The sequence below is a fragment of the Danio rerio genome, chromosome 24, assembly GCF_049306965.1.
Source record: "Danio rerio strain Tuebingen ecotype United States chromosome 24, GRCz12tu, whole genome shotgun sequence".
Lineage (NCBI taxonomy): Eukaryota > Metazoa > Chordata > Actinopteri > Cypriniformes > Danionidae > Danio > Danio rerio.
The window spans coordinates 26154088-26181154 of NC_133199.1; the positions used below are offsets into that span (position 1 = coordinate 26154088).

The window sequence follows — 27067 nt, forward strand, 5'->3', positions numbered from 1 at the left end:
ACAAGATGGAAACAACAACAAACAAACCACTGAAGATGGCAAAAACAACAGACACACAAGTAAAACAGAATCCATATGTGTTGGTCAGCTTTATGATCCTTTTATAACTAATTTAGTAGTAAAATCATGGTTAATACTGTACGTGGTTACCATGTACAGTACTAATTAGAAATAGAAGTTTTTAAATGTTTACAGCAGGATATTTACAAAATATCTTTAATTAACATGATCTTTATTTAACATTCTAAAGATTTTTATAACCCAGGCTCATTCTGAAAACGTACCTCTATATAGATTTCTGGAGCGCTAGTACAACACAGGCTCATTATGAAAATGTAGCCCTATATACAGTAAGTTTCTGGAGATTGCAAGTTATGTAACAGAAGTATGTATGGCCGTATTTCATCTTTAAAATGAATGCTACAGGGTGGTGTGATGCCGTTTCTTTTCGCGTATACCAGCTGACGCTTAACGCTCCTTTCCGCTGTTACCAGTTTCCGGTAGCTTGACACGTACAGTATGTAGGCGAACTTGAGACACAGAGCAGAGTTGACCGTGACAAGGTTCGAGTTCGCTGAAGGACGGTTCTAGAAAGCAGGACAAAAAAAGAAAAAAAAAGAAAAAAAAAAGAAAAAAATAACGGGGTGAGAACATAGTAAAATCTGAAAATGTGGTAAAAATCTGGGGCTTTTCTTTTTCTGGATTGCTTTTTAAAACACTGCAGTTCGGTTTAGGGAAGGGTGTGGGCGGTTCAATCTTTGGGAAGGTGGGGAGATCGGTTGGTTGGTCAGTCAGTAAATCCATCACTTAACAGAGGCCTCAGGTGGATTTGTGTGAGAACTGCAGGCGTGAATGGCATTCGCAAGAGAAATTTAGATCTGAAAAAGCAAAAACGGGGGCCTCTTGTGGACTCGCGAAAACAAAAACTGCAAAAAAAATGTAGCTCCTGGGATGTATTTGGCCAACCCAGGCTAATTCTGATTACGTACCCCTATATATATTTCTCTCGCGAGTGCCTCATCATTGTGGTCAACTCCTCTCCGCATCTCAAGTCCACCGACGTACATGGAAAGCTACTAGACAAACTGGTGGCGAGCTACTAGACAAACTGGTAACAGCGGGAAAGTCATCCATATGAAGGTAAGCGGTCAGCTGCTAGCGTAAAAAAGAATGGCATCATACCGCCCTGTAGTGTTCATTTTAATGACGAAATGCAGTCATGCAGATCTCCAGAAATGTATTTAGGGCTTCATTTTCAGAATGAGCTTATGTTGGATTTTTAGCATAAAAAAAAATGTCAATAATTTTGACCTATACAATGTATATTTGTTAACTGGCAAAAAATGTACCTATGCGACATGCTTTGGGGTCCAAAGTCATATGTTCAAATAAGCATGTTTTTTTTTTTTTTTTTTTGCAGTGTAACCATGGTTAATTTACATAAGCACAGAAGAGAAAAAGCTCAGACACTGGACATGGATGAATCTTTCTATTGTAAACATTTATACAGTCTATGCACTCGCTTTCAAATGCTAATGCTAAAGTATGGATATAAAAACAAAAAACGAAGTATACTTTGACAAAACTGTCAATTCAGAGACAGAAATCTCTCAGGTTTTATTAAGAATATGTTATTTTATGTGTCAAAGATAAGCTAATATTGAACTGGTTTTGAATGGCATGAGTAAATGGTGGAATTTCTACTCTGGGGTGAACGAACCCTTATGCAAGGTCACATGATTCACCGTTAACCATCTTGCCAATTTCCCTCAATTAATGAGCCCTTTAGATTTTATTGCTTATTCATTTACTTTAATTCCTGTCACTCGCACACTCCGTCTAATTAATTAGCACACTTTGTTAGCAAATTACTTATTGAACACAATTAGTGCTGTTTTCAATCAAGCACACCTTAAAAATTCCTTACAAGAGGAAACGTCTGTTCCTTTGTGTCTTAATGGCCTTGGTTTAATGAACTATTCAAAAGCTTCCTGTAAAAACAAACTGGAAATCTTCATTGACCACGGAGAATACAGATGAAATGCCATCTTTAATATCAGGACCTCCTATCTGCAAGAAGCTGGTTTTGACAGATCGTCCCGTTTAGATAAACTGTGAGGTTTTTATGACAGCAGCCAAAATGAAGATGTGCCAGGTCTCTAGTTGGCTGACACTGGAGGCGTTGGTGCTTTCGCAGGGTATAGAAGCCAAATGGCAAGGCGAGCTGGAAGCACATGAGCATCTGCAGCAGCAGCACAATTTCCCCTTCCTGCAGTTCAACACGGACCTCCACAGATGCTCAAACACTCAACACAACCACCTGCTGTGAGGAGAGAGCTGCTATATACAGTAATGCCTATGGAACAGCTGACATCCAACAGGTTTCTGATTTTGACAACAAAGCCAGCCCAAAAAGGGGGAAACTTGGCAAAAATTAAAAAGCATATTCATGCTACTGCATCCAATGTGAGTCTAATTAAATATACTGTATACAACAGTCTAAAAACAGATGAGCTGTTTCCAGTGATGGGGATAATTAAACTATTAAAGATGCTACTAATGAAACTTTTTTTCCAGTAATGAGTGATCAAGCAAAATACTATTTCCCCTGTTACAATGCCACTACAGTTACTGATACTAAATTGCAGTGTAAAATAATTCATATGTGCAGTTTTCAGAAGTGTTGGGCCAGGTCCTTTAAAAGAGTAATTAGTTCTAGCTACTTCTCACAAATAGTAACTGAGTTACAAAATTATAATAGTAACTAATTACCAGGAAAAGTAACTATTGAATTACCTTAAAAAAGCTAATTTGTCAAATGACAATAAAGTAAGTCTAAAACATTATACTTGAATACTTGAATACTATACTCTGCTTTAATGTTGTTGTGGGACAATGAGAGACAATGGCAGCATATCCCTTAACTATATATCTAGATATTCTTTTTTTAAAATTCTGTCTGAGTAATAAGGGTTTGTGGTGGAGAAAAAAATAAGTTTTATTTGCTTTGACGTTGTGTCTTTGTCTCCTCACTTGGTAGCAGAGCTCACGTTATCACATATGTAGCCACTAATTTTGTGGCATCATGTGACGCAGGTGCTTCATTGGATTAGAATTACTTGTCACCAACCCAAAGAGACTTTTTTTCCTAGGCATAAGTTGCAAAATACATAAACACAATACATATACACTCCTGCCTTTCACCTCAACAAAGAAAAAGTAGTGCTTTCCAGTTTGCAAATGCTACCTTTGAACATGTTGAATTTTCTAATGTTCTGATTCCCGGTCATTGGTTGGCAAAAAATGGAAATGTATTCTATCTAAGACAATCATCACATTCTCAGACAAACCAATCATCATCACTGGTTGGTTATGTGTCCTGCTCCAGCCCCGAAGATACACACACCCACCCCAGGGAAAAAGAGTTCATGGCTGAGAGAGATGCTGCTCAAATGAAAACCGATTCAGTGATATCAGTTATAATAATGCACTTTTTTTATCGTCAGTAATGGTAATGGCATTGTAACAGGGGAAACAGTACTTCAATTGATTAATCGTTACTGGAAAATGTATCGCTGTTAGTAATGTTGTTTAATTATATCCCATCACTGATTTTCAATGAGTAAAAATGTATCACATCTAATGTGATCACTGAATCAGTGTTCCAACCATGGAAAGATGCCATTTACATTTTAGATAAATATAGAAATAATGCTCTAAAATAAACTGCAATATTTATACTTTAGTTTTTATTTTCAGACTTGGCCAGCTGTGGTCTGTGTGAAATATATGAAACCATCTACAGTATTATGTTTAATTGTTCCACAAAAGAAATGATAATAACTTTTAGAATGATTTAATTCAGTTACTAACCCCAATATTATTAGTGAGAAGTAACTAGTAACTACCCAGCAGGCACAGAACGTCACAAGACATTAATATTATTGCAGGTTAAATTTAGGTTGTGATGTCGGATGACCAAAATTCAGTGTCTAGCCAGCATCTAATAACAAAATCAAAGGAGATTGATATTTGGTTGATTTTAGGTTTTGTTGGGAAGTAACCAAAATCCAACGTCCAGCCAACAACTTAAACTTAATTCATATTGACGTCAAATATTGAAATGTATTCGTTAGGTATGGCAACCAAAATCTAATGCCTGATAGATGTTACAGTGGTAATTTTAAGTTGTGTTGGAAAGTAACCAAAATCCAACGTCAAGCCAACAACTTAAACCAACGCCATATTAACGTCAAATACTGAATTTTTTTTTTTTGCTAGGTATGGCAACCAAAATCCAACGTCTAATAGACATCACAGTGGTATTGTCCACACAACGTCAAGCTGTAATAATATGTTGATATTTGATTGATTTTAGGTCATGTTCGACGTCATAGTGGTAATGTTCCCCAGACGTCCTGTGCCTGCTGGGTATAACTAATTACTTTTCTAAAGTAACGTGCAAAAATATGGTTGTTTCAAACCCTTTGGGTCAGGTATGTACAAAAACAACTCTTTTTATGTATTTTAAAATACTTTTCACAAAGGTTTGCCCATATTTTGATTAAAACACGATGACTTAAAGAAAAAAAAAAATACAAATATATACTACTAAATACTAATACTACTAAATTTGTATTTATAATGCAAGCAAAGCATGATCTATAACTATTTTAAATACATCTTATTTATATACACATTTCAATACATCTTACTTTTGGAAGTGTTTTCATTTGATTTGGATGTGCCAATAAAATATTACATCATAAATGCCAATAGCTTTAGGAAGGACTTTCACTACAAAACACAGACTCTTTGCTTGTAAATCACATGGGTTTGTTGTATATATCTAATTGCCAAAAAAATTGCCTGTTATTAGGATTCAAATGCTTGTCAATCACACTACACTGATCTTACAGGATGCTTTCATTTTACAAATAGTAGTTTGAGAAAAAATAATCTACAATATCAGTCTTTTTCATTCACACAAAAATAACCTCTTTGATCTCACTATTGAAAAGTGAATTTCACTAAGAAATAATCCCTCAATCAACATTTGAAGAAGAAAGCTTTGACCCTGATACGAAAGCAAACGATGTGTGAAGTAGAAAGAGGCCAGTTGTTTAGGTTGGATTAAGATCCTGCTGACAGCTGGTGATCTGCTGAATCTAAACAGAGCGTGGAGCTGTTTAACTGTGTAAATGGCTGATTCATCCCTTCACTGAAGTCAGACAGAGAAAGCTAGAAGGAAAATCCAATGTTGTGATGCCTTTTTGGGATGTCATGAGGGATTGTGCTTTGTGGTTGAGAAAATCTCTTTCTATTAGATAGATTTTTGGCCCGCGGAGACCCGCAGGTTTCAGAAATTTGATTTCTGCTTGTGGAAGTGATTTACAGCAGCAGTGTGTCAAACTCCCATTGGGACGAGGCTCAATTCCAAAAACACTGCTTCACTGATTTTCAATGGCTTGCTCAAGTGTTCCCACCTCTGAGGGAGAGAGAGAAAAAAAATCCCTCTCTGACGAACATCATCAATCTGAATTCAAGTATTTAACGCCAGAAATAGGGAGAAATTGACAACACGACTGTCTCTAAAGTGATACCCAGAAGAGACAGCAAGAATGTAAATGTAAATGCCTCACTCAAATAATCCAGAGATTTCCAGGGCATCTGGCAGGTTTCAAGCAAAGCATGATGCATATTTCATTTTTAATCTCCAGTTTGCTTACATTTTAAATAAAACATATGACTTCTAAAGGCAGTGCTCATGGCTGATTCAAATAATTAACTTGTCTTACTCAGTGAGTCATATAAGGTGATTCTTTTGGGTTTTTAACTTCACTAAAAACAGTTCATAAGTGTCAAATTAAAAGCTGTTTGTTTGTGAATTGGACAACATAGGTTTCAATGTGTTTTTCATTCATAAAAAATAAACCACATTATATGAATCATTTGGTCATGATTCACACTGTACTGACAACTTTTTGTTTCATTGATAAGAAATGGATTTTAAGAGCAATTTGACTGTGATTCAGACATAAAATGGGCTTGTCAAGCTCTAAAAATAGCCACATCATATGAGTCATTTGCACTAGACAAGTGTCACTGCATGTTTTTTTCAAAATGAACCACATCGTTTGAGTCATTAGTTAGTGAATCTTAGCTTAAAAGAGCCATTTGTGTTAGAAATGACAGGTTCAAATCAACCATTCATATCAACTTTTTATTTTTCTTTTCTCAAATTGGTTCATGTGAGTTTCTTGCTTTACAATCACTGTAAACTGGTCTTGCTGTACACTTACTGCCCACTTTACCAGGTACACCTGTCCAACTGCTCATTAAATCTAATTTTCAAATTAGCCAATCACATGGCAGCAACTTAATGCATTTAAGTATGTAGACATGGTCAAGATGACCTGCTGCAGTTCAAACCAAGCATCAGAATGGGGAAGAAAAGTGATTTAAGTGACTTTGAATTTGGTATGGTTGTTGGTGCCAGACAGGCTGGTCTGAACATTTCAGAAACTGCCGAACCACTGGGATTTGGACAATAGAAGATTGGAAAAACATTGCCTGGTCTGATGAGCCTCGATTTCAGCAGCAATATTAGCAACATCAGAATTTGGCATCAACAACATGAAAGCATGGATTCTGCCTTGTATCGATGGTTCAGGCTGGTCGTGTTGGTGTAATGGTGTGGGAGATATTTTCTTGTAATAACCCATTAGTAAAGAATCAGTTACTAGTGAGTTACATAGGTTTTTCATTCACTATAGCCACTAAAAATAACTTTTGCTAGTGAACCACCATACATTGGTCTTACTTTGTAAATCTGATTCTCTAAATTGTTCATTCGTAAAAGCTATTTGCTTGTGAACTACACTTGTTGTGTTATATGATTTTGATTCATTAATAAAAACCCATTCATAAGAGTCAATTGCTCATGAATCACACAACAGTGGTGTTGTGGTGTTGTGTTGTGATTCACCAAAAATAATCCATTTAAAAGATTGAGTTACTTTTGAATCACACTTAAATGGTCTTGCTACAGTACAGTATATTTTTTCAGTCACTGAAGTAACTTATCTAATAGATTTGGTTGCTTGTTAATTAAAGCATCACTGTGTGTATTTGATTTACTAAAAAGCTCATTTGAAAGATTCATTTGCTTGTGAATCACTCTTATTTCTCATCCACTAAAAAATCTTATCTGAAAGAGTCTATTGTTTGTAAATCAAAGCATCACTGTGTGTATTTGATTTACTAAGGAAGCATTTAATCTAATAAGTTTTCAAATTAAAATGCCGTTTTAGAACGAAAACAATCAACATCCACACTGGTGTTTTATCTGATGTTTCCGAAAAGCTCCCCGTCCACACTACACCGCTGAGAACGCACATCATGTGACTATACACAAACTGTGGCATGTACTGAAAGTTGCTTTAGCGTATTCTTGTGTCTGAGCTCCAGGCAGTCTGCGGGAGCCACGAGCACACCTGCCCGGCTGAGAGCAGCTGAACGTCGGCCAGTCCATCCCGAATCTGCTGCTAGATCATTTCTCTGTAGTTGTTAAATGCAATCTATAATTCATCTTGTGTAGTCCTATATCTAAGGAGTCGGTGTTTTGAATATATTAGCCTTCTGAGGAAATGTGTTTTGGCTGAGCGCAAAGATAATTTCATCCTATTAATTTATGTAACCACATACTCTGATTCCAAATGTTCGACCAATTGCTTGCCTTAATTTCCTATATTGTATAAACCTATTGTACTTTATGCTTTTATAAGTTTTATTGGTTATTAAAATTATAGCTTACTGATTATTATATTCAGCGAGATGGCTATTTTGTATTTTACCATGCATTTCCTCTGATAATCTTTATCGTGTGCATATAGCCTGACATTAAGTATATATTGCCAAAAACTACACAGTGAGTATGTAACAGTAATGTTACATATCTTTCACTGAAAATGAAAGGAGTTATTAGACTCAGTTTGGTTATAAATTTACATAAAGTGAAAATGACGGTCATATAAATATTTACATGATGCCTTAACATTTTTGGGGCTCTATTTTGACGGTCTATGTGCAAAGTGCAAAGCGCAGGGCGCAAACGCTTTTAGGGCGTGTCAGAATCCACGTTTGCTAATATAAGGACGGGACAATCCGCTTTGCGCCGTGACGCATGATCTAAAAGGGTTGAGCTTATTTTCCTAATGAGTTATAGGTGTTTTTTAAGAATAAACCAATCACCCATTCCCTTTAAGAGCCAGTTGCGTCACGCCATTAGCGCATTTGCTATTTACATGACGTAAAGTAAATGTAAGTTGAAAACCTGAGCATTTTATTAGCAAGAAAACAGTTAAACAGAGCATCTACAGCGCGAGAATGAGAGATAATCATAATCTACTTTCACTTTCGCTCTTGTGGATAGGGAAACCTTGTACGCACAGACATTAATTACCCTATAAAAAATTAACTTAGTTTGCTAAGCGCAAAGATTTGTTTCTAATCTATTTCTAAATTCAGCTCTGATTTCCAGCAAACAAATAAATGGACAGTAATAATGAAGTGTGGTCAAAATACTGAGTTATATCCTAAAACACATGCTGTGCCCCATATGGTCTGAAACCTGACAGGATGGCAAATATAAGCTTGTTTTTAATAAAACAAATATAAACATGGATATAATAAATAATACTGCTAATAATGATAACATTGTACAAAAGCAAATTGTTATGAATGAACTGAAAAAGCCTCCCTAGATGAAGAAGGCATGAAGGCAGTAGTTATTAAATTTATGTAGGCTAGAAATTATTATGTTTCGTAATATTTATATCCTTTATATTTATTTCCTATATATGTCCTAATTATATCCTATATATATCCTGAAAATTTTTATTATTTTTCTTTTGTACAGATATTTGCGTATTGCTCCACATCTTGTGTGTATTAAGCAGTGTGTAAGTATAACTAACGCGCTCTGCGTTGGACTTTAGACCGGGTTTGTTTTGGTCTATTGAAAAATTTATTATAGTTTCTCAAAATAGCAACGCACCAGCATTGCGCCTCAGAACACCTTCCTTTATAGACCAGAACAACTATATTTGCACATATAAGCGCAAATGCATTTGCTATTTAAACAACATGGTGGAAAACATCAAAACGACTCTTGCGCCAAGCTAAAACTTGCAAACAACAATTGCATCGCGCCTTGTGCCACATTGCACCGGGTGTATGAAAGTCCCTTGGTGTGTGTTATGTTAAGGTTGTTAAGAAAAAAATCATTACTTTAAGTCAAGTTGTCATTTTATTGTTAAGCAATAGACGTAGCAAAGATGAATGATGTTATAAAAGTATGCTGCCATTACATTTGAAGATTTACACAAGAGTTTAATATAAACTTGGGAAGTCTGAACTTACAAGGAAAGGATGCAAGTTGGAACTTTGTGTTGACTACTTGATATTGAGGAAAAAAGTCCCAATCAGGTAGTGTAAATGTTGGCAGCCACGCCTCCGTTTTCAGAGGTCTCCGTTTTTCCTCCATCCACACTGACACGGAGAAGGAGCGTTGATTCAGTCGATTGGCCAGTTGCCCAGTCAATAATTCAGTCAGTCAGACACACGGTTTACGAGAGAACAGTGCAGACGGAAACAGATCTCAACATTTGACATACATAAAAACGCACACAGTGGCCTCTCGTGGATTCGCGAAAACAAAAACTGCAAAAATACGTACCTTCTGGTACATATTTCGTAGTCTCCAGAAATGTCCATGGGACTACATTTTCAGAATGAGCCTAGATTGCTTTTTTAAAACAAGTTAGTATTTTTTGCTAGTCTACAAAATACTTATTGATTAACCCTTTAACACGTATGATTACACTGATGTGATCAGTGATGTGACAATCACACTGGTGTGATTAAAACATTAAAAGCGCACATCATCAACTGCTAAAATTCAAATCTGACAGCGCGCGCCAAAAGAAGCAAATGTTGGCAGCCACGTCTAAATTTTCAGATGTCTTTGGTTTTTCCTCCATTCACATGGAACAGCAGCATTTTAAAACCAAAACAGCCTCTTCAGCATTTCCAAAATGTTCAATTTTCGGGGCTCGAAATCTCCAGGGTAGTGTGGATGGAGGGTGTTACCGTACCAAAACGTATGCGTTTTAAAACAAAAGTGTATTGGTGTAAACAGGGCCTGAAAAGCTAATTTGAAAGATTAATTTGCTTGTGAATCACATTACACTGGCATTGATCTATGTTTTTGATTCACTTATAATAATCTATTCAGAAGAGTCAGTAGCTTATGAATTACACTATACCTCATTCTCAATGACTTTGATACACTAATATGAACTAGAGAGATTGTGATTAGATGGAAACGTATTAGATTAGAGTTAAATAATTACAAAATACAAATGTTCAAAATGAATCAAATGCAGATGAATGAAAACTGAATGAAGAACATGCAATGAATTATGCAGCGGTGCCTATGTGTGGTCCACAATCATATAAGATAGACATTTTCCTTTGTGAAGCGTGCGCGTATCTGACAGACTAATATGCGGAGGATGATAATTGCCTCTCTTACAAGCCTCGCTACAGAAGATGATTTGTTGAAATACAAGACACTGCCATTCAGTCTGAGGAGTAATTCAGCAGCAGACTTGCTATTTACAGAAATATGAAAATCAATGGAATGCGATGACTGTTTGTATTTACATGTCAGTGTGTGTTTGCATACAGTGCATCTGCCTCTGTTGGTGCAATGCAGAAATTGCATTCTAAAAGCTTACGGTTCACTGGAAATGTTCTCCAAGTATGGTTTGCAAAGATTTTACTAGTTAAAAAAAAAAAAAAAGAATTGTGAAAGCAAACAAAAGCAGCATGCTCGTCTCACTGCGGTGACTTTAAAGTAGTTTAATACTGTGCTGTTGCTGTGGATACAAGAAAAAAGGCCTTTCGTGAGAGTGATACTCAGCCCGAGAGAATCAACAGTTATTTTTCAACCAACTCTTCGCCTATGTATAAATCATAATAAGCTAGCTTTTGCGCAGCACATAAACATCATTATGCATTGCTGCATAAATCATGAATCAGATGCTTTGTGTTGTCTTCCTTTATGCAGAAGACTCAGGAGCGATATGGTAAATCTTGACTCACTGTGACAAAGCCGTATAGGTTATGATTCAGATTTACCCAGGGGCGATTGAGAGTTACGAACAGAACAGACGTGGCTGAGGGGGGAAAATGACTTGTCAGACTAGTTTCTCATTCCATGTGAAACAGGAAGGAGGTGTAAAAAAAATCCAAAGCTCTTTTTTGTTAGCTTCATCAAAGGAAGCATCGCTCTCAGTGGTCCAGATATGAAAAAGAGTCTCTTCTCTACATCACGCAGCCAGCTGCCATAGAAACAACTGCACAACACAAGCCACAATCTGTTCAATCTTCAATGAGAGATCAACCCTTTTAGGTCATTTGCAATTAATCAAAGATGTTTGCGTTTGAAAAAGGGAAGGTAGAGCAAAGGTTTTATAAATGCAATCTGAGATAAAGTCGTGAAATACATGTGAAAGAAGTCTGTTTTTGTATTGAACGCTTTGAGGACAAAAGTCGCCTGGTTGCTAGAAGATGAACATGAGACAATATAATAATAATGTTTACATTTTTTTTTTTATTCATTAGAAAAATGTTTTAGAAAAAAATAAAAACAAAATTATTTTGCTTACCCAATTGACAGATTATTGACAGATTATTTAGCTTGCTTTAAGGAAAAACTTACTTAATTTTAGCGTTTTATTTCCTAAAACCGGTCAGTGTTTTTTTCCTGTCTACAAAATACTTCTTACACCAGTGTTATCAGCCTTGGCTGGCCACTGAAGCATACGATCACACCAGTGTGATTAAAACACTTAGAGCGCCTGTCATCAACTGCTAAACTTAAAATCTGACAGAGCTTGCTTAGACATAGCGAGAGATGTGCAGTGCTTGCCATAAATCACAATTTAGCAGGGCTTTAAACAAATAACATTTATTTTATTACAAAAATTATGCTATATTGATATGAGTATCCACAGCTGCATTTCATCTAGACTTTGCCAGGAGAGGGTCAAGTCTACAAGGTATACAGCTGAGAATGCTCACATCAATATGGCCTAATTTTTGTGACACTGTACTAGAGCTGTGAACCTACACTTGTCTCATGGTTCGGTTCGGTTATGATTATCATGCCATCGATTCACTTCAATTGGATATCTAGGTGCATCACAGTGCATTGACGATGCTTTCTATACACAGTTTTATATTTTTTTCACAGCAGCAATTCTTTTATTAAAATGTATAAAAATATTTATATTTATATACTATTTGTAATACAATTTTGTCGTTTAATACAAACAGTCAGATATGTAAACTGTACCTTTAAACAACACGAGCATCTATAGGAAATAAACAAATACAAATATCCCACTCGCTTTCTGAGCCTTGTCTACCATGTTCTTACACCCGTTTTGTTATTACACTTGCCCGCTGGTGCTCTTCCATATGAGTGACACTGATAAATGGCGGAGGCGATCACAGCTGATCTGTGATAAACACAGTGGAGAAAACTCCGCAGGTACGCGCTCGTGTATGTATCCAAAAGTTCTGTAAATCGCAGTGTAATAGGGGCTTCTTCTGTAATTGTCAGTGAAAGACTGTCCAGCAAAAACACACACAGTAAAACTGTGCACAGTTTGAGCTTTTTTAATCATAGTTTTTGTCATAGTAAGCTACGGCAACATATCGCATATGAGCTAAATGTCGTCAGTACATAATAACCGGTTATGATTACTACTAAACCTATACTGAATTGTCCACGTCTGCATCACGGTGCACCGAAGAAACAATTAGTTTTGACACCCCTACACTGTACAACAAATATTATATTCACATTACCATGGGGGTTGGGTTAGGGTTAAGGTAGAAGAAGATGCTAATAAAATAAAATGAATTCGTAATTTAATCACTGTAAATCACAGGCGTAGCTCTATCCATTTTACCAACAACGATGGCGCCCATTACCTGTTATATAACAAACAAATAATAAGATCATTTTTGAGCTGTTTAAAAGACAAAATATATGTTCTATCACATATTTGAGAATCAGAACTTACACAATATAATTAGAACATTTGTCAGTATTCACAGAAAAGGGAAAAAAGAAACAAAATACGATATATGCATAGATCATTGGGAGGCTGGTGGGTAGATTTTAAGTAGCAATAGATTTTAAGTAACGGTCAAAAAACAAAAAAACTCACGCAGGAGGATCAATTGGAGTATTTAAAAGTCACGTCAAAGGTTTAAAATGTTAAAATGTTTTGATTTTTGGACTAGAAACAAGACAAAAATTCTACGTAAGAAAAGCATTTTTTTTCAGTGTATGCAGCTTGATGACTGTTATGAAGGATGGAATCATGGAAGTTGTTGTATTTAACTCCCAAATGGAATTTTGCATTGACCTTGTCATGAATTTGTCATATATTAAAGTTTTATAAACATTTAATTTTAATCCTTTAAATTCGCATTACATTTCATTGTAATATAACAGAATAAGCAACAAAGTACTGGTAAACACCCATACACTCTTGCATTCACACACTCATAAACTACGGCCAATTTAGTTTAGTCAATTCACTTAGGAAACCCACACAAACAAGGGGAGAACATGCAAACTCCACACAGAAATGCCAACTGGTCCAGCTGGAACTAGTGAACTTCTTGCTGTAAGGCCACTGTGCCACCCCACTACAGGTCATGTTATCTGTAAATTTAAATTGACTGGTAACCAATAGCATGTGCTCAAATCAATCACAAAATACCATTGAGTGTGCTGAATGTTGTTTTTTATAGCATTACTGTATATTTTAGTTAGAGGCTTGCATGAGACAATTGTTGCACATTGCACTCAGGTAATAAGATAACACAGTAGATCGATATTAGAATATCATGCAAAAGCACCCAAACAGTGGTCCATCTGTCTAATAAAACACACACAGCATCTCTTTATAATCCATGCTTGTGTCTCAATTCCTTTCTACTTTAGAAATGTCAACACTGATCCTCATTTTATTGCAACACTTGTACCAAAATCCTCATTTGAATTCCCCCTATGTTTTTTGGTTTATGGAGTTATTTTCGACATAAGAACTAACAACACATGCCAAGAACACTACAACTGGATATAAAAACAGTGTGCCCACATCCTAACGCCCAGTTCAGACTGCATGATTTTAGCCCAAATTTTGACTCGTCGACAGGTTTTAAGAAATCGCTAACAAATACCTGAAATCACAGGTAAATCAGTGCCAAAGAAGTGATCTGAAAGAATCATTTATATTTGGCATTCTAAATATCTGGAGCTGTCTGCGATTCAAAATCATGCCGTGTGAAATGTACTCTTGATTGAAAAAACATCGGTCGTTACCTACAGCCAATGAGAGAGCAGCATCCAGTAGTATGGACATCTGCAGGCCACAACCGGGTCAAAAAAAAAAAGCCAAAAAGTTGAGGAGAAAGTGCCTTCAAAAGCCAGGTGAGCAAAATATGTACAATTTCTACCCCACTTAAGGCGTCTTTCTCATTATGTAGTTATAATAGGTTAAGATATACTGCATGCCACATTCTATGTTCCTTCTTGTGTGTGCTTGGTTGTGAGACGTAGTATGCAAATTGAGAAAAAGTTGTCAGCGATTCTTCCTATTGTAAAGTCATGCAGTGTGAAACCCTGTCACCGATCCATCTTGCAATGTAAACACAGCCACGACTGAATGCTACCCCAGATAGCCATGCAGTGTGAAAACATATGTGACGCAGCTACTTTGAAAATCATGCAGTCTGAACTCGGCATAAGAAAACTTTAAGCTGATGCTTAAAGCAAACAAAATGCGGATGACCTGATGGAGACCATGTTGATTGAAATTTTCTCTTAATAAATTGTCTTTTTAAAAACAATAGTGATAAAGTGATAATTTTGATTTCTTTACAATAACACTACAGTACAAGTACCACCAATGCATTTTGACGGGTAACATTGACAATGTTTACATGGACATCAGAAATCTAATCATTTACCTTAATCTGCATTTTGAATGTTCTTTTCATGCTCCCGTTTTACATGTTATAGTACATAGTTTGATTAACATACCATTTGATGCTAGTTTTCTGCGGCGTTTTTCTTTGAACAATTCTTGTTCGCCATTTTGGTAGTTTCATTTTTTCATTTTGCGACATGTTGAACTCCAGGTAATTTCTCACACTATGCATGTAAACAGATGACGGTACACACAAATTCTTAGGCAACAGGCCACCTCTGCAATTTTATTCACTAACTTTTCTTTCATGCCCCCAAGACACACTTGGAATAACTGGATAAGAGTACACAGTAAGGAATGGAGGGAGAATTCTTAGTATAGTCATGGTTTCCCACATGCACGAAAAACATGTTTTCTTAAAGCCATTTACATTTGTTTGTCGTTAAAAACCTGACAACTCCTGAGTGTGCATCATGTTGCAGAGTGTAGCGAAAAAGTTCTACAAAACAGTCATAGTTTGATCAAAGTGTTTACATGTCTGTGCTGAACTATAATAATGAGACTAAAATAGGAACACTTCACATGTCTTAATTCGATTTCTGTTTAGATAGATTTGACAAAAAATGCTGTTTACATGGTGGACTCTTCATTAGAGTATTGTCTTAATCGTAATTAAAATGGAGTATTGGTGTGCATGTAAACATACTGATTGACAGGTAACAAAAAACACAGACTGTCATTGATTTCATAAAAAATGTACAATTTCAATCAATTTAAACATTGTTGGAAACATTTGGGCTACAATTTAAGCACACCTGTCAGCCTATGTATCATTCCCCTAGTGTTTCTTCCCTAATTGAATGTATTGTTTATATACTGTAAATTAGGAAATTCACAATAATCACTGTAGTGCAAACGCTACACATAAATGCACAAAAAAAGCAGGAAGTTCTCCTTCTGTCAAGTAGCTGCTATCACAAAAAGCACACGCATACTCACCTCAGGCAGCCGGTGGCATTGCGAAGTACTTGGGAAGTGTGCATTTGCAGCTTGCGGTCCTCCTGATGTGGGGACACATCCCAGGTGGAATGGGGTATAATCACGGTGTTGGTCAAGACAGCTAGAGCGTCCTGAATTATAGGCATCTTCAGAGCATCACATGAGGACAGGTTCCACAACACACCTGCAAAAGAAAACAGGTGAAACCTTCAGCATAGTAAATATTAGGTTTGTAATAAATTTGTGTAATGCCAGCCTATGGTCTCCATTGGCCCCCTGAGTATGTATACTTTATTTCTCAAATACTGCAGTTGAAGCTGAGAATTGGTTTGTGTTGTTGATGTAGTAAAATTGCTAATTGACAAACGAGTGATAATCTCCCGGTAATCTTCCGTCTCCCTCCCGGTCCTCAAATAGGCTACGTCACGCACCCTTCTCACCCCTCCCCACAGCATCTCTCCTCACTCTTCAGACACGTCGCATGCACCTTGTCAAGCACCATCAAACAACCACCTCTCCTGACAGCTGAGTGGGACTCTGCAAAATAAACCCTGACACTCTGACCAATGTGATGAGGGTTTACTCACACGTGACTTGTTTTAGCTCTTTTGGTCCAATTAGAAACTTTGCAGTGTGAAAGTGAACCGCTTTAAGTGCAAAGAGTAACAATGTAACATTTTTAATCTCTGTTTCGGAACAACTGAATCGATTCACAGGTGTGAAAGCACTCTAAAGCTCCTAAAATGTTCAGGATACGACTTTTGCTTTCACTTTCTAAAGCGGTTGTTATGTGTTTTTGCATTAGTTTTTATTGAAGACTACCTTCACTTGAAAACATAAAATAATTAATTCCTTAATCTAAATGAATTTATTATATGCTCGGAGAGAATGAAATGACTGGTCTAAATGGGGTGCAAAATATATGTACAAATATATGTATTGTTATTTTTGTAGTTATTAGTAATAATCGACACATTTGCCTTATTTAAATAATATACTTGCTTTAATCTTTAAAATATCATAACTTTTAGTGATATTGTCTGTTTTTCTGTTTTCTGTCATTTGTTTCTTATTTGTTGTATATCTTATTAATTTTATGATGTCAATATATTAAATATTTTATATACAGTTGAAGTCAGAATTATTAGCCGCCCTGAATTATTAGACACCCTGTTTATTTTTTTCCCCGCTTCCTGTTTAACGAAAAGCAGATTTTTTCAACACATTTCGAAACATATTTTATCTTTGCTATGATGACAGTAAATAATATTTGACTAGATATTTTTCAAGACACTTCTATACAGCTTAAAGTGACATTTAAAGGCTTATCCAGGTTTATTGGGTAAACTAGGCAGGTTAGGGAAATTAGGCAAGTTATTGTGTGATTTATTCTGTACACCAGTGGTCACCAAACTTGTTCCTGGAGGGCTGGTGTCCTGCAGATTTTAGCTCCAACCCTAATCAAACACACCTCAACAAGCTAATCAAGGTCTTACTAGGTATACTTGAAACATCCAGGCAGGTGTGTTGAGGTAAGTTGGAGCTAAATACTGCAGGGACACCGGCCCTCCAGGACCAGGATTGGTGACCCCTACTGTAGACTGTCGAAAAAAAAAAAATAGGGGCTAATAATTAAAAAAAAATGTTTTTTAAAAAATTAAAAAATGCTTTTATTCTATTTTAAATAAAACAAATCAGACTTTCTTCAGAAGAAAAAATATTATCAGACATACTGTGAAAATGTATATATATATATAATATATATTAATATAATTTGGGAAATATTTAAAAAGGAGAAAAAAAATTAAAGAGGGGGCTAATAATTTTGACTTCAACTGTATATCTACAATGCTTTGGCATTCAAGTTTGCTCAAACTTTAAAGAAAGAGAGAAAGAAAGAAAGAAAGAAAGAAAGAAAGAAAGAAAGAAAGAAAGAAAAAAAGAAAGAAAGAAGCAGATTTTACCTGTCAGTGGGTGCAAATGGCTCCTGAATATAGCATAAAAGTAAGAGAAATAGCAGATTTCTTTTTTATTCCAACAGTCTTTTTTTTTTTTTACTTTAATCCATTGAAAAGATACAATGTATAACAGTGTCATAATAAATAACATTATTGTTAAAAATGTAATTAGGTTTTCATTTTTGCATATAGTTAACTATTTATATCATAATAGCCGTGTATCCACTATTGCGCCTACAGCGAGCGAGCCAGGGCGAGCCAAGGCCAGTCGCGTTTCCACAGTCACTTCTGGGGCATTATCGGGCTAAATCGGGGCTTTCTTGGGGCCAGCGGCCGGCCTTTTTCGGCCCGCAGAATACCTTGAGCCAAAAAGGGCCAACTGGGGCTTCGGGGCGGAGTAAAATGAGAGGCGGAGAGCGGACACAATTTTCCGATCGCATACAAGTACATGTGCCAAACAAATAAACAAATAAGGGGAAGAAAACTTCTAGCCTAGGCTGGGGTCTTTTTGCATATGATCGCCCTTATGTTTAACTTTTAAATGTAAAGCTGTTGCATAAAATAATAAAGTTTTATTTTATAAGTGACTTTGCTGCATCCTCCTTGATGTTTCAATAACGCATAATAATCTTTACACCATATAAAAGACACAGCAGACAGAAAATGTTTTCAAGAGTTTTTGTCAAGTTTAAAAAGTGTGTTTGTGTGCATTTAGATGCCTGTATTTGTGTGTGAGACCGAGCAAAAGTGCACTCCCTAAGGCCTATCTGAAAAAAAAAGATTTGACATATTTTCTAAAAACAATAAACACAAGGATTTTGCTCCCTTGAATAGTGCACTATTTAAGGATATAAAGGCAGTTTTGCATACATCCACTGTGTTTACAAGTGCTGAGGAAGCCTCCAGAGGTAAAAAAATTGTCAAATAATAGACCAATCGAAACAGACCAAATCATCTGACCAATCAGAACAGTGCAGCCGCTCATAAATGCAGTTTTAAAGGAGTTTAGAGAGACCAGATCCTTAAATGAACTGTAGCAGACACTGAGGAAAGATGAGATGTGACATACAATGTATATTACAACAAAATGAAAGTGTTTTTAGACCTTGAATGAATGTAAGCCAAGCATTTAAAATAACATAATAGGGCCGCTTTAACTTGCTTTGAGCTAAACTAACAGTCCTCTCTCCACAACCTTGCTATCTCCATTGAAGATGTTGTCGTGTCTTAATTAGGATAGAAATATACACAGATCAAACAGTGTTTAGAAATGAAAACAGTTTAAAATGATGTAAACAAATATGTTGGTGTATTTTGATTTGAGAGAACATTTGAGTATTACTTTTTTTCTCAGCAGAACACATTATTATGGACTTATATGTTGAGTAGAAGCAATGGCTTAAAGTCAAAATGATGGATTTGTTTCTTTAAAACTCGATATAGGGGCAGTTCACCCACAATTTTTATTTCACCAACTGTAATGGCCCCACAGTAAACAAGGGTATATACACTCATTCATAACTTTAATTTAGTACTTCTTTCTTTTATTATTCATTACAGATTTTACACAGACACAGTTTGGTTCACTTTTACATTTTTCCTTTTGTTTCAGTTATTTCTTGTCATAAGTTACTAGTTTGAAGTGCACATTTCTAGCTCTTATTTAAGAGGCTTCATTGATATTTATTTTTTTGAGTCTGCGATCAGTTTGGCATGGCTCAATGCTCCAGAGGTCCGGCTTCTCTAAAGGACTGGCTGGCAGACACTATGTTCTACCTGATCAAACCATAATGCAAATTGTCTGAGGGGTTGTTGGACTGTTTATTTCTTTATTCTTGTTTATTATTAGTATCTGATTTGCTTTGTCTTTGTTTTTATATTGGTTAATTATTTTAAGTGTATTATTTAAATATGTTTGGTGATTAATTTGTATTAGTTTGTAATGTCTAGTTTTCTAGTTTCTAGTTTCTACTTTTTATATAAGTTCCCTTGTGTGTGTTTGAAGTGAGGTCTGTCTTTCTGTTTGTTTGTTTGTTTGTTTGTTTAATTGAGTAATTCTGTTAAGTTGATTTATTTACGTTCAGATCTGACTTCATTTTATTTTGTCACTTTGTTTTTTCCTTTTTGAAATCCTGTGTTTGTTGCCCTTGACTGCTTAGTCCCTCACACCAACCTTCAAGTGAGTCAGAAGCTTTATGTTTTTTTGTTGTTTTTTGGAGGAATGGTAACTGAAGGCAACGCAGTGGCACAGTTGGTAGTGCTGTGTCCTCACAGCAAGAAGATCGCTGGGTCTCTGGTTCGAACCTCCGCTCAGTTGGTGTTTCTGTGTGGAGTTTGCATGTTCTCCCTGCGTTTGCGTGGGCTTCCTCAGGGTGCTCCGGTTTCCCCCACAGTCCAAAAACATGCGGTACAGGTGAATTGGGTAGGCTAAATGAGTGCTAAATCAGTGTGTGGATGTGTGTATATGTGTATATGTTTGTGTGTTTGTGTGTGTGTGTGTGTGTGTGTGTGTGTGTGTGTGTGGATGTTTCCCAAAAATGGGTTGCGGCTGGAAGGGCATTCTGCTGGATAAGTTGGCGGTTCATTCCGCTGTGGCGACCCCGGATTAATAAAGGGACTAAGCCGACAAGAAAATGAATGAATGGATGAATAAATAGTAACTGGACAGTGGAAAAAAATACAATGGAGGTCAATGGCTACTGGTTTTGGTAACACTTTATTTTGATGGTCCAGTTGAGTATTAGTAGACTGTCTGCTTAATATCTGTTGATACTGCTGCTAAACAGACATTTAACTCACTATAAGTCATGTTGCAAGTACATGTCAACTTACACTAACCCTAACCCCTACCCTAACAGTCTACTTATAATTTAATGAGAATTATTTGGCATGTAGATGCAATGTAACTTAAATTCAACAAACGGACCATAAGAATAAAGTGTGACCCCAGTGTTCAACATTCTTCAAAATATACTGTTCTGTGTTCAACAGGAGAAAAAACTATATGAAAAACAATATATTTAAGTACTGAGTTATATTTATGTACATATTACATGTACATGAAGAAACAAAGTCATCTACAGTACATCTTGGATGACCAGAGGGTGAGTAAATTTTCTCTAAATCTAAACTGGAAATATTTTGAGCCCCCGCCGTGATACTACACTAGAAAAAATGTGCAGTTTTCTATCATTACTCTTTCAAAGAAGTAAAAATTTTATATAACATTTTCAATTCTGTGCTTGAGTTAGCCTGAGACAGGTTTTGACAACGTCTCATGGACCCAAAGAAATGTAGACTTGAACACCGGAGGAAAAAAAAACATAATTTGACAAGCTACGAAGCCTGCGGTCTCACATTACAATGCCGGTCTAACAGTATTTTTACCAAACTCCTTCACAGCTCCAGTGCCAAGACGAATATGTGATACGTAAAACGACTGCAATATATGGTGCAACAAACAGAATTTCTACATGTAACATCCCTATTATCATCACCAGTACAGCCATTAGAGATTTTCCAAAGCCATTCTTGCAGAACCATCATACTTGCCTGAGACAGTAATTTGATAAACAAACACAACTGATGGAGAAGAAGCCATTAGCATTTTAATTTTTGTTTAGAAATAGATAACGACAGTAAAAGAGACAATGGAAATGTTTGTTCGGTCAAAACCTTTTGTTCTCCGGCATATGCATGGCTTTATAATATATGCAGTTTAATGGTGGCTGCAGTGCGTTGAAGGATCTGAAAGCTATGATACTGTATATTTGCATAAATTTGTGTGGGATGTCTGTGCTTTTCGCTCCTAAACTAGCAGAGATCAGTGCAGTGATGGTGGGCATAAAGGTCATGTGACTAAACAGCATCTTCTTGTAAGAAAGCCTCTAAATTTCATGTTTTTGACAAGAAATGATGCACCTAATTAGAATTTCAAACATGCTAATTACTGCGTCTCTTCCTCCAGACCCCAAAGAAAAAACTTGACAGTCCTCTTCAGAGTTGACTGACTATCTACAAGACTAAAGGCTTTATTGGTTTGTAATTAAAGCAAAACTTATGAAATTCACAAGACTTACATAGACAATGCTGATGTCACACTGAAAAGGTCATGTAAGAGCAATGCATTGTGGGATACAGTATTTTTTCAGTCTCTACTTCATTGCACATACATCCGTTTTTAACATTAATTATAATAATATCTGTGGAAGCTTGTTTCTGTCACTGCATGTTACGTGGGTCTGTCTTTTTTTTTGTCTTTGGTATGGTTTGGTGTTTTTTGCACTTGAGTTTTAGGTGGAGTTTGTGAACGGTTGTCCGGATTGGATCACGCAAGTGACATCATTAAGATTTCCCGTATATAAGGCTGAGGGCAATCAGTCTCTCTCACTCATTTTTACGCTATCTGGCTGGCGGTGCTCTGTGCATGCCAGGATCACTCCGCATAGCGCTCTTTTTATTGCAATGTTTTTGTTAACTTTTTGATCCTTTAGTATTCAAAATGTGTTAACTATTTTGCTGAATTGTTTATTTTGATACTTTGTTTAATTTTGTAGCAGGTAGTGGATATTAATTGTCATAGTCACATTTTGTTATTTATTTAGTTCAGCAAAGGGAAGAAGAAGACCCACCTGTTTTTATTCTTTTTCTCGGGAGCTCCTTGAAGAACAGCTATAGTCAGGGAGCTGTTTTTTCAGCTGCCCTACCTGTCTACTGTTATTATTTTCTTGTCTCTTTTTGCAAGGTGGATTTAAGGAGATTAAAATATATATTGACAGGGACGTCAATCTGTCATATTCAAGCATCTGTGTCTTTCATATGTTCAGCTCAAATTCTGATTTCATTAATAGAGCCAATTTTGGATATTGGGCAATAACACTGCATTTAAAAAATAATCACAGCAGACTTTTTGTCAGAATGTCAACTGTTTGAAACACAGAATTGCTAGTGTTAAGTAACCGGTGTTAACAAGTGTTAAGTAACCGGTGGACTTTTTTATCGTAATTCATAGCCACAATTTCTTGTAACTGCAAGTGTATAGAGTTTCTCATAATTCTAAATTTGTTTCTTTGGTTTATTTTTCTCAGAAATAAAATATTTTATTTCTTACAAACTCACATTTATATGTTCTTTTTCGATTCTGAACTATCTGTTTGAATTGTGAGTAATTGGGATTTTGTACAATTACAACAATGTAACAATGTGTACAATGACTCCTTTTCCTGCAATTCTTAGACCCAATCCCAATTCTATGTTTTACCCCTTCCCCTACATTTACCCCTTCCTGTTGGCTCTTGAAAAAGCATGGGAAAGGCTTTAAATTTCACCCTTGTCTACAACACTTGCACAAGTCATCATACGTCATCTCGATCATTTATTTCATATGAGATCGACTGCTGTAGTTATTCCACTTGTGTTATTTTTTTATTTTTATCTTCAGGAAATCACTGCAGGCAACAATATCATGTTATAACGATATAATGTGGGAACAAGCTTGTACTGTAACTATATTGTGCATTTACACCATGGCCTTATTCATCTATGCAAACACATGCAAACAACAGTAACACCAGCCATTGTAAAAAGCTCACTCTCAGCCACTAGACTTTTCTGACAGGGCATTCGAGTGTCATCAAGTGCCAGATGTGAAAATATGTTGTGGGAATACTATACAAGAGTTAGTGCCAATCCCAATTCTATCCCTTAGCCCTTCCCCTTACACCTACCCATCATTTTGTGCACTCACATGAAGGGGTAGGGGTGTCCCCATTCTCTTTAGCTTAAAGTAGCAGGGCTAAGGGGAAAGGGTAGATACGCCTTAGGACTGAGATTTTTCAGGACCACTCTCGAAACCAAGAGGCAAAAAAAAATCTCATCCATTCTTATCCATTTCAAGGGCTATCTAGCCTTCCCCTTAGCTCTACCCCTTTAAGCAAAAGTGAATTGGGACACCCCTACCCCTTCACATGAATGCACAAAACAAGGAGCAGGGGTAAGGGGAAAGGCTAAGGGGTAGAATTTGGACAAATTTAGTAGGGATGCACCAATATGGCTTTTTTGCCGAGACCAATAACCGATAACACTTCATGCGTTAAACACTTTGGAGGCTGATAATCGATATATTAACCAATAAATATAAATATTTCAAAATGTTAGATTTTTAAACAGTGAACAACTTTACACTCTATCAAACATATCTACAATAATAAAGAATATGGTTACTTATTAAGTTATTAATGCACAGCATTAATAATCCGGGTGACCCCGGATTAATAAAGGGACTAAGCCAACAAGAAAATGATTGAATGAATGAATGAATAATATAATATAATATAATATAATATAATATAATATAATATAATATAATATAATATAATATAATATAATATAATACAGAAAAAAATTACCTATTACCAGTAAATTTCTGATATCCCAAAATCAAAACAGACACTACCAGTATATAAAATCCCTGGTAGGCCTAAAAAAAATAATGAAATAAAATAAAATAAAATAAAAATAAATATCTAAAACATTTAAAAACAACATCTATAACACAAATACTAGTGATGCATATAGTATAGGCTAAATTCTAGGTTGTAAACTAAAATTTGCAAAAAATTAAAAAATAAAAAACTAGAAAACTAACACACCAAAACTGGACATAAAATATCATAAAACAGAATTAAACATTACTCTTTGATTACAGAAATGTATTTACTGTAGATAACAATAACAATCTAGATCAGCCAAAATCTCGAAAAAATAATTAAACTAATAAATAAACTTTTTTTAATCTTTGAAGAATTGCAAAATTTTATTAGTATTTTATAACCTTAAACATATCCTCTTTTGTCAAATTCTTTCATTTATATTTGTTTAAATACATTCTATTTTATTATATTAAATGATTAATATAATTTATACTTTGAAAATAAAAACAGCAAGCAGTCATTGGCAAGTTACTGTCTATGTCACACATTTAATTCAACTGATTTGTTCAAAGAGGTTGATTCATTCAAAAACACATGAATGTACACAAAAAGAAAAAAGAAAAATAATTAAAAAGTGATTTTTTTTTTCATTACAATTAAATTTGTAATAAATAACAAATATTCTTAATGAAATAAATTCAACCCTGGTCTGCCACTGAAAGCGCATCCACTCTGTAAAACATTTGATGGATAAGTTGGTGGTTTATTCCACTGTGGTGACCCCTGATAAAAAAGGAGTAAGCTGAAAGAAAATAAATGAATGAATGAATAAATCCAGCCCTGGTAAACATAGAGCAAGACTTCTTTCAAAAACAAACAAAAAAATCTAACCACTCCAGATTTTTGAAATGTTTGAGAGAAATATCTGCACACTAAACACAGCCCACTCACGGTACAGCATGTGTGTTCTTTCAGCATCAGGTATTATACCTCTCTGCGTAGCTTTGAAGTTCTTTAATATAGTGATTACAAAATTCCAGACCAAATATAACATCCATCTCTTAGATATCAAAGGGCATTTTTTCAAGTTTCAATAAGAAGGCGTTCTTACTAAGGTTGTGGGAGGTCGATTTCAAGCAGTCAAATCTAAAACATCCTGCAAATGAGAAACAGCCAATTTAGCCAAGCGTGCAGCTAATCAGCAGATCGTGATCTCATCAATATCTCACCTGAGAGAGGCTGTAATTTATCCTGACAGATGCTACATCTCCAATTTCATCCTTAAAAAACTCCAGAACATTCTCTCTGCCAGCAGCACAAATGTATTTCAGACCACTTTCCATGCGACTACAAAACAAAGCAAATCCAAGCAATTATGTTTTAAACAGAAAAAACGCACTAGCTCTAAATAAAGCATGCTTTTAGCATACTCCTGTTTTATTAGCTACACTTTACATTGTTTCCGCAGATGCATAACTAACACACAACTCTCTCTGAACCTAGAAGCATTATCAAATTTGAGGACTTGCTCAAATTCTACAAAGCTTTCGAAATTCTGAGAACATGCATTAGATTTATTTATTCATTTAGACAAAGCAAATTAATAGGCACAACTATTCATATAATTTCAAGAGGTTTAACATAGGACATTACTGAGATTTAATGAAGTGACTTTTCGCTGACTGCTTTTCATCGACCTTGGTTCTGGATATATATATATATATATATATATATATATATATATATATATATATATATATATATATATATATATATATAAATATAATATTTTTAATAATTTCTAATAACAGATTTATTTTATATTTACCATGATGACAATATATAATATTCATATTCAAGATGCAAGCATTCAGCTTAAAGTGACATTTAAAGGCTTAACTACACTATAAAATAATTTGTAATTTTACTCTTTTTTTTCCGGCGGCTGGGGAGCTGTTATTTTAAGGTAAATTTCTTTAATTTAGCAACCATTGTTTGACTTTTTTTTCTGCCACCTCAGATTTTTTTTTTACAGTGTAGGATAATTAAGTTATTTAGGCAAGTTAGTGTAGTTAGGCACATTATTGTATAAAAGTGGTTTGTTTTGTAGAAAATAAAAAAAATATTGCTTAAGTGGCTAATAATATTGATATAAAATGATTTTAAAAAATAAAAACGGCATTTACTTTAGCAGAAATAAAACAAATAAGACTTTCTCCAGAAGAAAAAATATTATAGGAAATAATATATATAAATAAATCACAGGACGACTAATGAATCTTCAACTATTTATTCAGACTTCAATGTCATATTCATATAGGGATTTCCTTAAAAAAAAAAATATATATATATATATATATACAGGTTTCAGTTTGTGCTTGGATGCAGGCCTCGTTCTCTCTGTCAAGCCCTGATCCCTGCCAGCCTGCCCAGTCAAGTTTGTTCATGTGTTTTATTATTCTTTTCCCCCTCAGGGCTTTTTGTTTTGTTTTTTTACAATGAATACATACCCATTAGTTCCTACACTTAAGTCCTCGTCCTTCCCTTTAATCAAAAAGGACAAAAATAAAATAAAAATAAAATAAAATAAAATGAATGG

General features: G+C 35.4%; 1 protein-coding gene across 11 annotated transcripts in view; it reads right to left on the bottom strand.

Annotated features, from left to right (window-relative positions):
- The window catches only part of ctnnd2a (catenin (cadherin-associated protein), delta 2a), a 579694-nt gene that overhangs the window by 115664 nt on the left and 436963 nt on the right, over positions 1–27067 (bottom strand). For all 11 annotated transcript variants that reach the window (XM_073940674.1, XM_068217203.2, XM_073940678.1 and 8 more), the window contains one exon: positions 16080–16263. In XM_073940674.1, the coding sequence (XP_073796775.1) occupies positions 16080–16263 (184 nt within the window). The remainder of the gene's footprint in view (positions 1–16079; positions 16264–27067) is intronic.